We start from the raw sequence: 15,342 nt of genomic DNA, 5'->3' as shown, positions 1-15,342 counted from the left end.
AGTCAGCTGTCATTCTGGCAGGTTTTGAGCGACATGGGCCATTAAATGGCCTCATACCCATGGGCAAGAGTGCTGAAGGACAGCCAAGGATGTGTCCTCCAAGAGCATAGCCTCCCTGTGAGATTTCTAAGTAGGAAGTGCTGCTCAGCAGGGTCTTAGTGCTGCTTAGCAGGTCCCTAAGTTCTGTACCTGTGGGCTGAAGGGGAAAGGACCGTGGCCCTCTAAGAAATGAGAAGATGGGCTGAGGGGATAGTGGCTCAGCAGAGCCTTTGTTTCAGGGCTGTGACAGTATGGCCGGTCCCTTAGCTATCTGGTGCCGTGATACTCCTGGGAAGGACTGCAGTCTCCATGTGGCTGTGAGCATCCCTGCTCCCAGACACTGGCCCACTCACCCACGGACTGAGGTGGTACCCAGAGCTCCTTCCTAGCCGTCTGGATAGGACAGTGCCATATGGGGGAAGCAAAACGAAAAACCACTTTGCTTCACCCAGGAGAGAAAATGAGCCAAGAAACAAGGGAAAGGGAGAGTTAAGTGAATTTCTCAAGTTTGCCTATGTGTCCTGGTAGGAGCTAGCCTACACTGTGATCTCCCAGTTGTGGAAGAGTGCATAGGTAACCCATTCACCTCCAGTCCTGGTTGCTTGATGAGTCTCTGGATTCCACTTCTAGGATGGCTGACTCCTAGCAATAAGCAAGTTGGGCATAAACCTGTCAGGTCCCAGAAGAGAGAATCCCAGGAGTCCTAAGATACTTTGTCTCAGCCAGTGGAGTTGGGAATCCCATCACCTCCAAGCATGAAGGCCAACAGAACAGCTGATTCACTTTGTATTTTTAATTAAGCATAGTTCACTATTATTCTTTTTGGACCTAGATTGTATGTGATTTTTAAAATGCTAAATGCTAAAATTTCAGGTAGTTATATTTGTTTATATACATTTACTTTGTTCTACAAAGAAGGAGCTTGTTCACAAAGCCACAAAAATAGACCAAAAAAGTACACAGGCATGCCCCCGAAAAGACCTAGAAAGTTGATTTATAAAACTACATGGGATTTCAATAAAACCATTCACCCCCCCACCCTCCAGAACTAGATAGAAGCTGATTTTTAAAACTCAAAGCATGTGAAAATAGTCATGAAAAGTCTAAGAATGAGGGAGTTGATCTAAGGTAATAAATGCCATTATACATTCTCAACTGAAAGTATACTCTGGGTAAAAGTAAACAAATCAACAGAACAAGTCCAGAATTAAATCCAGATATATATGGGAACTTGGGTTATGATAAAGTAGAGTATCAGACTGTGGTCAAATAAAGGGTACATGAAGCTGTGTAGAAAAACTAAAATCACAGGTTTAATTCTAAATGGTTCAAATACTTATAAAACTATAAAAGTAATGGAAGATTTTTTAACTTTGTAATGGGAAAGGCAATCTCAGTAATGATTGAAAATTCAGAAGACCTAAAGAAAAGAAAATACATAAAAAATCATATAAAAATAAAAATTCAGGCCCCTGGGTGGCTCAGCGGGTTAAGCCTCTGCCTTCGGCTCAGGTCATGATCTCAGGGTCCTGGGATCGAGCGCCACATCGGGCTCTCTGCTCTGCGGGGAGCCTGCTTCCTCCTTTCTCTCTCTCTCTCTGCCTGCCTCTCTGCCTACTTGTGATCTCTGTCTGTCAAATAAATAAATAAAATCTTTAAAAAAAACCCCAAAAATTCATTTGGAAAAACTCACCATTTTCAAATGACCAGTAACACATTGGGAATACTTAGATAAATTGTGAAAGCAGACAAAAAGCTAATCCTGCTAGGAAATGACAGATGCTGGTGAGGATGCAGAGAAAGGGGAACCCTCCTACGCTGTTGGTGGGAATGCAAGCTGGTGCAACCACTCTGGAAAACAGCATAGAGGTTCCTCAAAAAGTTGAAAATAGAGCTACCCTATGACCCAGCAATTGCACTACTGGGTATTTACCCTAAAGATACAAACGTAGTGATCCAAAGGGGCACATGCACCTGAATGTTTATAGCAGCAATGTCCACAATAGCCAAACTATGGAAAGAACCTAGATGTCCATCAACAGACAAATGGATAAAGAGGTGGTATATATATACAATGGAATACTATGCAGCCATCAAAAGAAATGAAATCTTGCTATTTGCGACAACGTGGATGGAATTAAAGGGTATTATGCTTAGCAAAATAAGTCAATTGGAGAAAGACAACTGTCATATGATCTCCCTGATATGAAGAAGTGGAGATGCAATGTCAGGGGGTTCGGGGGGTAGGAAAAGAATAAATGAACCAAGATGGGATCAGGAGGGAGACAAACCATAAGAGACTTAATCTCACAAAACAAACTGAGGGTTGCCAGGGGGAGGGGGGTAGGGAGAGGGTGGTTGGGTTATGGACATTGGGGAGGGTATGTGCTATGGTGAGTGCTGTGAAGTGTGTAAACCTGGAAATTCACAGACCTGTACCTCTGGGGCTAATAATACATTTTATGTTTATAAAAAGTAAAAAAATTATAAAAAAAAACCACGAAAAAAAAACCCCTAATCCTGCTTATTTGTTAGGAAGAAACCAAGAACCTTACAGAGAAGTTTGCATGTTGTAACACTTAGGACACAAACCCTATATTTACTCCATCACTAAACCTCATGATATAGGTACTATTACTAAAATTTATTCATTGGGAGCCTAAGGTACAGAGAGGTTAGTAACTTGCTATATGTCACACAGCTTAGGCATGACAGAGCCAGATAGTCTGACTCCAGACTTGTGGCTTATAACCAAGATCTGTGGCCAACCAACTAAACAAAATGGAAAGTTGTTCATAGACCAAAGATACTCAAAATCCTCTTTAAAAAATGAAAGCTACACTGAGATTATTTTCACTGTCCCTCAAAATTTCTTTATAAATCTGCGTAAGAAAGGAAATTATTGACTGCCTAAAGGCAAGTGTTGTGACCTGGGGACCTGGTGACCGCATTCAATTGAGGATTTATGCAAAGGTGTCCGTTTGTGAAGACACAGGTTCTGAATAAATGTGACACAGCTTATCTTTATCCTATTACAAAAGTAGTCTTAATGTAGAGAATAGTAGTCATGGATATCCTTGAGAGGGGAGTGAAAAAATTCTATTTGGACTTGGGATACTTCAAAGTGACTCCATGGGGTGCAAGTATGTTTCTGAAATAGAAGAAAAAATTCTAATTGGGGTTTTTGCTTGTCCTATGATGATGTGAAAGATAGTCCTTTTCACTTTTTCTATCTAACCTGTACCTTTACCTGCTACAGATAGAGAATTAAGTATTTTCTTTTCCTACGTGATGTTAGCAAGTCTATTGTTGTGAGGAAAGCATTTGCTCCCTTTTTTTATACCATGGTGAAGTCCGTTACCTCTGATCATGGGAATTGGGTTTATGAAGGGCTGATGAAATCCGGAAGATCCTAGGATCGTTCTTAATCTAATGCGTCAATCTTTTCTGTCATCAGTTCTGTCCTCAGAGTTCACAAATAGAAAGTGCAATTGATTTGTAATTACGTTCATTTTCCTCCGAATTGGATGAAAGCCTTGGCAACAGTAAAATGACCAAGCTGGTAGCAGGGAGCAGGGGTTCACGGCAGCAAATCTCAGAAATACTAAGTGCAGGAAAACTTGAGTCATCTGGGTTGTGGTTCCCAAGGTTGCTGTTTGTTAGATCCGAGCAAACTTAGAAGGTCGTCCACCTTCTCCATGAAGCCTTCTCTCCCACGCCACAGATGTTATGATGATCAAGAATGAAACAGTTGCAATATCTGTGACAAAACTATACAGAAAGCTACAGGGGAAAACAACAATCTGTTTTTTTTTTTTTTTTTCTAATTTCCCTTACTTGACAAATTTGAAGTCCTCAGATTCTTCCTGCTAATAGATTCACCTAAATTATTCCTATTTTACTGGAATGGGCTCAGACCATCCATACCACCCTGAAATCTTGCTTTTTGCCCTTACAGTCATGGACATTTTTCCATTTGACTATCCAATAACCCCACCTCAATAGTCTTAAGAGCTAGAAAATGTTCTGTAATTAGGATAAAAACAATACAGTGAACCACAATCCAGTCTTCTTTTCTGCTATTTTCCAAGACTTCTGAATTAAAGGTCTTTAGATCTACTTCTATTTTTCTGTAGGACAGATGGCCTGAAGTAGGATTGGCAGGTCAGATTTTAATAACTTTGGCTACACTGTCCAAGAACAATTCATATTCACACAAATAAGGTATGAGCCTACATAGGGCATCACTCAGGGTGTTTCTGCTTATTTTAATTATGCCAATCAGATGAACAATGATAATGCATTGTTTTAAATTACACTTCCATGACCGTTAAAGAAATTAAGCATTTTCCTGTCCACTAGTTGTCCTCTTTTCAGCATTTATTGTCCATTTCATGTTTCTGTTCATGTTTATATATTTTTTCCCTATTGGGTTGTCTTTTTGACCTGTAGGTACTCTTTGTATGTTAGGAATACCAACCCTCGGTCTGTTCATGTGCACTGATACTTTCTTTTGACTTCGCTTTTATTGATTTTTACCCATAGAACTTTTTCTCCTGTAGTAAGCAATGTCTATATCTTCGTAGTTTGTGTATTTCTTTGGATTGCTTAAAAAGCTATTGCTCTACTATTTTGAAATTATGAAGAAGTCTAAATTGGGACTCAGGGTGAGTGAGGAAAGAATACAACCTAGTTGGATTACTTATGATCTTCTAATAGATATATCAGTGCAATTATTGGGATGGACTTCAAAAATAAAAAGAATGGAAAAGTCAAATAATGCAAACTGATTGGGATGGGGTGAAGGAAAGAATGACCTTGTACAAGTCAGTAAATGCATGAAATAACGTAAATGAACTGTTATAAAGGAAATATATGAAATAGAAGATGGGAAGAATAAAATTGATTTTTGCCAGTTGTGATAGTAATACAGGATGAATTTCTTTATCAAAAGACAGAGATAGGAAGATTGTGTTTTAAAAATGTGAAATTATCAAAGGAACAAAGACATGACAGAAATGAAGAGATGAGAAAAGATGAAATGGGGAATTTCAAATGAGGAAGAGGCATGGCAATGCTAGTTTCATATAAGGCAGAACTCAAGGCCCAAAACCATATCTCAGGGGTTAGGGGGATAAAGAATTGGACTAGGGCTACCCATGGTAGCCAGGATTTCAAGAATTAAGCTTCTGGAGTGAAGTGAAGAGAAGGAAGGTATTCATGTGAGCCCTTTTCCCAGTTAGTCATTTACCAGTCCATTTGAGGGATGGACTGAGAGGCTGAGTAGCTGAATAATCTGTGCTGAGGGGATGGGATTAGGGGATAGGATTTCAGAATTCTTCAAAATGGAGAACACCTCAGGCTTTCATTTGGAAAAAGGAAGGCATATACCTTAGGTGTAAGGATAAACTAAAAAACAGTGCTTACGAAAAGCGAGACTAAAATAAGCTCAGTCCCTAGTTGGATTAAAGAGATTTACGGCAACTGCCTGATAAAACTAAAGAATGCCTCTCTGAACAAGAATACTAACATTTTATTTCTTTTTTTTTTTTTTCCCTTAACACAGTGTCTGGTATTCAATTAAAAAAAAAATTACCAGGTATACTAATAGCCAAAGGGGAAAAGACCCCAGAAAACAGAATATCCCAGGTAATCAGCTGTCTGGACATCTGTGATTAACATTTGAGAAAACCGATGAAACCATGGAGAATTATTTCAGAACTAAATACAATAAAATGGGAATTTTAAAACTAGAAATACAGTGATCTATTAAGGCTATAATACATTTGTTGAGCAGCAAATTTGAAATAGCTGGTGAGAGCTTTAATAATCCAGAGAAGGGGGGCGCTCTGGGTGGCTCAGTGGGTTAAGCCGCTGCCTTTGACTCAGGTCATGATCTCAGGGTCCTGGGATCCAGCCCCGCATCGGGCTCTCTGCTCAGCGGGGAGCCTGCTTCCTCCTCTCTCTCTACCTGCCTCTCTGCCTGCTTGTGATTTCTCTCTGTCAAATAAATAAATAAAATCTTAAAAAAAAAATAATCCAGAGAAGGGAGTAAAACTACATGGACTAAAGACTTAAAGATGTAAAAATGTGGAAAAGTTATTTGAGTTGTGACCATGGGTAAAATTTCTATTATCTGGGAAATGAGTCTAAGAAATGTGTCGGGGAGAAAAGTTGTAGCAGAAGCAATTCTTGAAAAGATAATGGCCAAAAATGTTGCTAAATTAACAAAAGCACTGAGCAAAAAATTAATGAATATAAACACCATGCAGGACAAACCCAAAACTAAAAGACATATCTGGGCACATCATAGTTAAATTTCTAAAATACAAAGAAAGAATCCTACTAAAGTAGCAAGGGGTGGCAAGGGCTGGTGGTTTCTAAGGGACACTAAGTCTGACAGCTGAGTTCTCACTATCAAACAAAATTATATAAGCTAGAACTTTGGAATGCCCCTTCTAAATTACTGGAAAACCAGAAACCTTGAGTTGTATATTGAGCAAAAAATATGCCTAAAAGGAAGGCTAAATAAAGATGTTTGGAATAACGAGCTGAAAGAAAACTACATGGTCATTCTAAAATTCAGAAGTAAGGACTATGAATCATGGAAAAGATGGGCAGAATCATGGAAATGACAGAAGCAACGAATGGCAACAGAAATGTTCAATATGTGGGAAATAGTAGGACACTTATGTCCTATGGTTTTTTTTTTTTAAAGATTTTATTTATTTATTTGACAGAGAGAAATCACAAGCAGGCAGAGAGGCAGGCAGAGAGAGAGGAGGAAGCAGGCTCCCTGCCGAGCAGAAAGCCCGATGCGGGGCTCGAATCCAGGACCTGGGATCATGACCTGAGCCGAAGGCAGCGGCTCAACCCACTGAGCCACCCAGGTGCCCCCCTATGGTTTTTTAATAGGATACTTAAAATTAGACAATAGGAAAAGAGAACATGAAAGATAGGGATAAATGGAATTAAAATATTCCAGAGGTTTTCCATTATCTAAGAAATGGTAAAATAATTTGTTAGGCTCTATTAGGTTAAAAAAATAAATCATAAGGATTTAAAAGAATGGATAACAAGCTTATAATGGGGAACAATGAATTCTTGATCAGGCCATAAGAAGGCAAGGATAGAAACTAGAATATAAAATAAATGGGACAAAAGAAAAAAGTAATGGTCATTTTAAACCCAAATACTATGTATCTGGGCTGCATTAGTTATAAATGGGTTAAATATTCCAATGAAAAGATAGACTGGATTAAAGAAAATTTTATGTGCTGCTTGTAGGCAATGTACTTTAAATATTAAATCAGGAATTAGTGACAGTAATAAGGTGGAATAGGATATATTCAGAAAATAACCAAAAGGGAACTGGCAGAGCTATACTCCTATCAGATGAAGTAGATGTTAAAGCAAGAAGAATTGCATTTAATAATCAAGAATCCATATGAAAGGATAATCTCAACTTTCTACGTAGCTAGTAACCCAAGACCAGGTAGAAAATGTAAATAACTACTGAAGAAAGTTTAGAGTTATAATTAAAGAGAACATTTAGAAAGGTTCCAGCATGACAGAGATTTAGAACTAAGTTCTATAAAACCTTTTAAAGAACATTCCCATTTAAATATTTGAAGACCACAGAGAAAAAACCAGTAATATCCCAAATTTATTTAATATAGCTAAAAAGAAAAAAAAAAAAACCTTGTAAGAATAATAAACCAACTAACAAAGTCCTCCAAAGCCAATTTCATTTATAAATGCATTGCAGGAACGCAAGGGCAGTTCAGATCTATCAAGAAAACAAAATATCCGTTTTTCAGCTTCAGTGTACTGATATATCAATAGATGCTAAAAAGACCATATTCACTGGTAGAAGAAATCTGTTAGATTGTATACACAAAATTCCATCTGGACTAAGTATCTAAATGTAAAACAAGTGGAAACAGTAGCAGAGAATTCAGATGTTTGTGCTGAGCACCTTCAGGCTCTTGGTTAGAATTTTTTTTTAACCCTTTCCCAACTGCCATCTCCTCAGCCTTCTATCTCGGATTTGTGATATAGAGCTTTTTTATTTACTTATTTGACTTCCTCCATCACCTTATTGGAAGTCTCCAAATACTTATCTTACTCATCTTCGTGTATTTAGTGCTCCATACATTGTAGCTGTGTTGTAAGTACGGCCACATTGGTGATGACCCCTCCTCGCACCCCCACACCCATCCAGCCTGCCCGTCTCCTGGAGCGAGAGCAGAATAGGAGCGATGTCATCTTGTGCAACTTCTCTGCAGTTTATTTTCTGTAAGGCACTTTAAATACCGCGGGCTGGTTATCTTTGCTCAGAAACAGCTCCTTGGGACAAGTGCTATTGAGCTGTACATGTATGGCAGAAGGTAGAAGATGGGTGACGCTCCCAGCCTCTGTCTCACCAGTGAGACTGTGTACGAGGGGAGCACTACAATAAACCTGATGATAACATGGTTTGCTTTGTTTGCATTATCGGCCACCATTGCTAAGCGCATGTGTTTAGTGGTCCTTTACCCTGGTTGCTCCTTAGTCACCCCACCATGGACCAATTAAATCCCAGTGCTCCACATGTGTTCTTAGGTGTAGCTGGGATTGAGAACCACTGGTCTTTCATTCTGTTGTTCCTGATAGAAGGAGTCTAAGATTGCATGGGCCCAGAAACCACATGCTCCTCCCCGCCCGCCCCAAAACGTTTTTCTAAAGAAGGTGGTCATGCAGTAGGAAGAGCATGGCTTGGCACCAGAAGTTTGGCGTCCTAGCCCTGTCACTGGCTGAAGAGCTGACACAGAAAGCCACAAAGCCTGATTGATCAAATAAGCATAATGAGCTCTTCTATCCACCTCAACCTGTACTAGGAATTTTAAAATGGAAACTAGATAAGACCCTTCAAAATTTGAATATCCTGCAAATGTAATTTGTTAGCATTTCCATCAGGAAACAGGCATTGTCCTGTGTCCTAGCTGTGGGGTCTGGTGCGGGTCATTTCACTTGTTGAAGCCCCATTTGCTCATCCCTAAAATGGAGTTACCTATTCTGCAGAGGACCCCTTTAGCAGCAAGGCAAGCAGGAGGAATGGGAAAACACAAAATATCCTATTGCATTTGCTATTAACTTGGATTTTTATCACAAAGACTCTGAAATTTTTGGTGTCAAGCCTGCTGTCAAATCCCATAGCCTCCCTCCTGATAGCAGATGCAAACACCGCTGTGGCCACAAGCAGGTGCAGTGTCCTTGCCTGAAAAGCTTTGTCGCCTTAAATCCCAGGGAATTTTTGGTTACAAACCAAGCCTGTTGAGGTGACTGGTGCCATTGACTTAGCTACCTGTGAGCTGACCCTTTGGCTCCCATTATCTGGGGTTTCCTGCCTGTTGAGTTGGTTGTAACAGGAGATCAATACTGGTGAGAGGGGAATGTGTAATCAAAGCAACTGAAGGGGGTTGAAATCTTCGGGTGTGTGGTGACCTAACAAGAGGAGGGGTTACAGAGGTACTGGGCGGGCAGAAGTGCCTTGCCCTTGAGCTAGTCCTGCCACCTTCCTCTGTTCTCACCTTCTGCCTCCGAGTTACAGCCCCTGGTACCTTTCTCCAGCCTCCGGAAGCTGAGTATTCTCCAGTGTGGGGATCTGCCATCTTAAATGGACAAGGGCAGGGATGACAAATGTGGAGGTCTCCAGGGGAGCTCAAGAGTTAAAGAGTAGTGAATTTGAAAGTGTGAGATGGGGAGCAAAAGCATTTGAAAGTGGCTATGGCGCAGTTATTTCTAACTGCAGGTGTCTGTACTTAACTGGGCAAACTTAGGTTGTCAGCCAGTGATGTTGATACTTTTTCTTCCTAAAGCAAATCTGAGAAATACGACATTGCAATCTAGAGATGACAATAACAAAAACCCCATGGAGTCTGTGTATCAGCTTTTCGTACAATAAAACAGAACAAGTGTTTATGGAAGGCATGGATGGTTATTTCAGATGAGCCCCTGAAATCCCGTACCCACTTACCCACTGATATGGTCCAAACAGCAATTATTTTCAGAAAGGCCTTGGTTCTGGAGTTGAACCGGCTATGATGGATGGGGTTCTGGATGGCAACGTAGCGGTCTAGTGAGATCGCACAGAGGTGCATGATGGAAGCCGTGGAGAAGAGCACGTCCAGGTAAATCCAGACAGCACAGAGCTTGCTAGGCAGAGGCCACCGGTAACCTGGGATGCAAAAGGTTAGCATCAATAAGGGATCTCGGGCCTCCCATGGTGCGGTGCATGGAACCCAGCCTGCCAGAAGGGCTGCTATTCTGGGGATGGGGTGGAGTGGGGAAGGCACAGGTGGTGGCAAAGGGCAACACAAGATATTTTCAGTATTTTAAAAGCCCAAGAACAATTGTACTGAACAATGTTCAGATCCTACAAGCTGATGAACTCAGGGTTTAGAAATTTCTTGGGGCTGGAGTTCTATGCCACTGTGTTGTGGTAACCTTGGGTTGTCTTCAGGGTTTCTCTTGCTCTGTGTCCCCTAAAGCATCTACCTTTTTCTCTTTGTTTTTAAGGAGTTAGAAGTCTCGATAGCTTTGGAGCTCTTCTATTAAAGCGCCTTGTTCACGTCTTTGACATACTGTGGGTTCCCTGAGGTTCGGCCCACCTCTTAGTCTCCATAACTTTAACGGCTCAGTCTTGCACAGTGATATCATTTAGTGGTCTCTCAATAAATGCTATTGGTGTGAATGAATAAATGATGAAAAAGTCCAGATTGAGAATATTTTTTGGAAAAATGAAAAATAATTACATTATGCTTTAGGGGTTCAACTCAAATTTGGGGTGTGTGTGTGTGGGGGATATGCAGAAAAGCATTGTGTTCTTGTCCTGATGAGTGTTTCAGGGTAGTGGTTCTCAAACTCAGTGAGCCTCAGGGCCTCCCAGGTAGGGTCTTGAAATGGTACTGTTGGATCCCACCTGGAGGTGTCGATTTTGTGACTCTGCAGTGGGGAAGGAGAATGGCCATTTCTAACCAGTTTCCAGGTGGTGTTCCTGGTCCCGGGATAACACTTGGGCAACAGCTGCGTGCAGCAGCGGCTGTCAGCCCTGGCTGCACTTGAGAATCAGCCGAGAAGCTTTTTCTCTAGGTTCTGGTTCTCAGGAGGTTAGGAGGAGGTGGGCCCCAAACAGAGTGTTGCAGAGCTGTCTTCATATTGATCCCAATATGAAGAGCACTGCGGGAGGCCCATAATGCATATTCTAAGTGTCCTGTTCTTGTTTTACAGGGGATCCAGTGGTTATATAAACCCAAATTAGTTTTGATAACTGTGTAAGCGATGATGTTACATCTGCGTACAAGTGAAAAGGCAATCCTAAAGATCACCTCTTCTCGTCAGTAGTCCAGACCTGCAAAGCTGAACAGATTCCGCATGTGCAAAATTCCGCATTTCCACCAAAATGCCACCACCTATATTTGGGGAAGTAAAGGGTGCAGGATACAAGTCTAACTTAATGCCTTTCACTCTACTTGCCAAAAAACGAGCTAAAACAAGAGCCTCTTCCTTTGCAGTGCCTGGAGGGAAGCCACACTTTGTCTGGTCGGAACTGATGTTGGCCCTTGGGAGTTCTCTCTGCAAGGAGAGACAGCTGAGGTCGGGCCACAGTCTGGTTTCCTAAGTAGGGATAGGGAGGGTCATTTCCTCACCCTGAGGGGTGAGAGAGGACCAGTCCCAGTGAGAGTTGAAACTCTGGCTGGAATTGGCTGCATGCGGAGCAGCGGCCGCTAGGGGGCGCCGTTGTACCCCGAGCGGGAGTCGGCGGCCAGGTCCTAGCTTCTTAACCCAGCTGGTGGGTGCCTGCTCCCCATCTGCTACTGGGGTCACCTCCGCCCTCTGGCAGTGGTTTTAGTGCCCTAATGGGACCTCTGGGAGCCATGCACCACTCCCGGAGTTTGCCTTCGACGCGGGGGTCGGGCCTTAGGAAGCCAGAACCTCTGCAGCATGTCTGGGAAATGACAGGCAAATTTGATGAAATCATCCTGGTGTGACATTTGATGGTCAAACGGAGGTTGTCCTAGCAAAGAGCAGTATGGACCCAGTGCAAACCGGTGCCCGCTTTCCATTGCCCATCTCCTTCCTCCTCCATACCCTTCTGCGCTGGGGTAATACATATATACTTTAGCCCTTAAGACTTGGACAGAAAATCTCCTCTTACAAAGACCATAAGGTGACTGCTACGTGCCTATGTCAGCAGTCTAAATACTCTTCAAAAAAGAAATCCAACTGTATTACTCATAATTTGAAAAGAACATCATGTTCTGCTTCCAGCTGAAGCCGTACCAGTGTTTGCTGACTTGCTGAGAGGTTTGACTCTTTCAAACTGTTGAAGAAAGCAAGATTAATGTCTTCCCATTTGTTTTCTACCCTCTTCCAAACCAGACTGGAGGAGTTGATGTATATGTATTTTTAAAGAGTTGAGGGTCTAATTTAAAGGCATACTTCTAAATTAGCTTCTCTGGAGGTAGGGAACAATTGAAACAGGAGTTAATTTATTTATTCTAAGGTAGAAGCTGCATATTTTAACATCAGACCCACTGTACCACAAATGTTCTCCCTGCACACGTTCCAAGGTAATTGGGAAGGTTTGCCACTCCATTAGAAGTGCTGAAAACTGTGTGACAAAGCTAAAACTGTGTTCTGTCCTGAAGGCTGGGATACTTGGGCATATATAGAAGCGAAAATCCAGTGGATTCAGAATGACAGCTAAATTACTGCTTTATGACCGTATGGGGGGCATTTAAAGTGACTACGTAAAATGGATGTGTTTCAAAGCACAGACTCTCCAAGGATAATGGGTTGTCTGATCTCTTAATATGTGAAAGCCAATTTAAGATTTAACCAGCGTAACACGGTAGACCCCTGTCTATAAATAAACCCTTGTGTTTAGTTTGTCCCTTGAGCCTCCGCTCATCTGCTCCTAACATGCACACGCTGTCTATTACCCGTGTGGGTGCAGCTGGGAGGCTAAGGCCACTCACCATACAGGATAGTTAGCATGGACACGGGCATGACAAGGAAACCCAGCAGCATATCAGCTATGGCAAGTGACATCAGGAAATAGTTGGTGGCGTTCTGCAGCTTTTTCTCTAGGGACACTGCCATGATGACGAGTATGTTCCCAGCAATGGTTAGAATAATCACTACAGCTGTCAACAAAGCAGACCAGTTTTTTTCCTGGAGATGAAGTAAGGAGAAGCATGGTGGTGAGAGACAGCCCTCACAGGAAAGGTTGGTTCGATTTTCCGAGTCCACTGTCCAGTTAAATGCATCTGAAGTGTTAGCTTCTGCGGAGTTAAAGTCATTGATGTAGAGCCTTGGGTCCTCATTTGATTGCATTAAGGAGTTTGTTGTTGGGCTCAATGAAGCATTTTCCTCAAAAAGAATATCCATTTCTAAGCCGGAATTTGTAGCAGATGAAGTAAAGAAAAACTACCAAGTTAGAGCCTCAGCTTGCCATCCATCTTTCTGTCCCCAAGCTCTGTCACACTGAAGCCGGCGTACATGCTGGGCTCCTTGGGTCGCCTTTTTTCTCTCATGATTACAATGGGAGCTGAACTGCAGTGGCTTTTTGTATCTCCTTCCTTCACGGGGTTAGTGGAGTCTTGTTTGGTTTCATTTTTTTTTTTTTTTCCCTTCAAAGCAAGGTCAGAAAAGCAGGATGAACTTTTTAACAGAGGTTGCAGAGTTTGGAGCATTCGGGGAGAAAAATGCGATCCTGGCCAGGAAAGAAAAGTTTTGTAATTACCAGGAATCTCATTGAGCTCTGTCTCATTTTGTGGGTTTTGTTGATCCCACTAGTTTAGCCACAGCAGTATTAAAACAGCATGCAATCCAAAACAGTGGGGCGGTATGCATTCTACATTAAGAAAGGCAATTAAAAATACATCCTGTGTTAATCCCATAGTAATTGGATGTACTTGGGGCTATAGTTCTCCGTCTCTAGGCTGAATAGCCATAGCTGCTGTCAGGAATTTCCTTTTGCATTATGCTTAGCTAAAAAAAAAAAGAAAGAAAAAAAAAAGAAAAGAAAACTCTTAAGCAAAGATTAGCAGACAACTTTTCACACCAGAAATTCTCACTGAAATGATAACATTTTGGCCAAGCGTGATTTCAAGGCAGAAAGAAAATTAACACCGAAATAAAAGACAGCAGCGTGAGAACTTACATTTGTCTTCAGGGTCCACACGTTAGACATACTTCGCTGTTCTGGGACTTGCTGCATCTCCCACGGTAATTAAGCCAGTGTAGAGTCCCTTCTTCTTGAGCCTCAACCGGCATAACAGGAGAGTAATTTGATTTCTGTTTTGCTGACTTCAAAAACTGCAAGAGTGGAGCCAATTCCAGCACTGCGCGGTCTGTGTTCGCCGGCTCTGCCCACACTCGGCTGGGTCACTCCCTCCCTGCGCGGCTTGCCTGAGCGAGGCACACGTTCAGCAATCATTCATGAGCCCCTCTCCAAGTTGCACAAAAGAAATCCCTCCGGAAAGTAGGGAGAGCTGCCTGTGCCAGGGGACTCGTGGTTTCCCCGGGAATGGACCGGCTCTCAGGCTGCCTCGTTCACTTCACACCAGACCTCCCTCTATCTGTATGTCAGAAACTGCAAGGTAGCAACAGCCCAGGAGGGCGGACCAAACAGGCGTTTTTTTTTTTTCCCCTTGTTTCTCTCTCTCCCTCTTTCTCTTTTGGCCACATGTTAACATAGGGAAGTTCTCTTACGTCAGGAATTGCCTTTTATGCAGATGGCTAAGGCAGGTAAGCTGTGCTGTGAGGTTCTTAGGGTGGGGGGGCACGTAAATAAGGCTAGAAAGTGGCATATCCTGGGAGCACTGTAAGCGTGCTGTTCTTCCCCCCAGAGCCCACAGTGCTGTCTGAAGTGCAGTTGCTGACGTCAGCGACTTGGGCTCAGGGCGGCCAAGCTCCTCCTGGAGATACTCAAACTATCAGTAGTATTTTTATTTATCAGTAGCATGCTCCATTCAACTAACTTATTTTCCCCAGAAATAAACTTACCTAGAAGTAATTCAAAACCTCACATATGGAAGAGGGGTTTTTCAGAGATCATTTTAAAGACCTCCTGCCTTGTTTAAAAACAAACAAACAAAAAAACCCCTTCTCAATTCTAAAAACCGAAGCTATGTGGCAGGTACACGAGGTGTATATATGTATATACACTAGATAGCATTATTTTTACAGATGAAAAAAAGGATTCTTAATCCTGAAGAGTGGTGGTTTTCTAGATTTCTGTTCTTATCTTCACAT

The 15,342-nt window shown here is 42.0% G+C and overlaps 1 protein-coding gene across 2 annotated transcripts in view; it reads right to left on the bottom strand.

Annotated features, from left to right (window-relative positions):
* Positions 1–14,626, bottom strand: part of HTR2A (5-hydroxytryptamine receptor 2A) — a 55,434-nt gene extending 40,808 nt beyond the window's left edge. Inside the window, exons 1-3 of one of the 2 annotated variants that reach the window (XM_047723436.1) lie at positions 14,249–14,626; positions 13,062–13,798; positions 10,058–10,258 (exon numbers count right to left, since the gene is read on the bottom strand). In XM_047723436.1, coding sequence (XP_047579392.1) covers positions 10,058–10,258; positions 13,062–13,473 — 613 coding nt within the window. In that variant the 5' untranslated portion in view covers positions 13,474–13,798; positions 14,249–14,626. The remainder of the gene's footprint in view (positions 1–10,057; positions 10,259–13,061; positions 13,799–14,248) is intronic. The other variant, XM_047723437.1, reaches the window with a different exon arrangement.
* Between the last annotated feature and the right edge of the window lie 716 nt (positions 14,627–15,342).

The sequence above is a fragment of the Lutra lutra genome, chromosome 3, assembly GCF_902655055.1.
Source record: "Lutra lutra chromosome 3, mLutLut1.2, whole genome shotgun sequence".
Taxonomy (NCBI): domain Eukaryota; kingdom Metazoa; phylum Chordata; class Mammalia; order Carnivora; family Mustelidae; genus Lutra; species Lutra lutra.
Note: the sequence above shows the minus strand (reverse complement) of the source record. Positions and strands in the feature narration are given on the sequence as shown.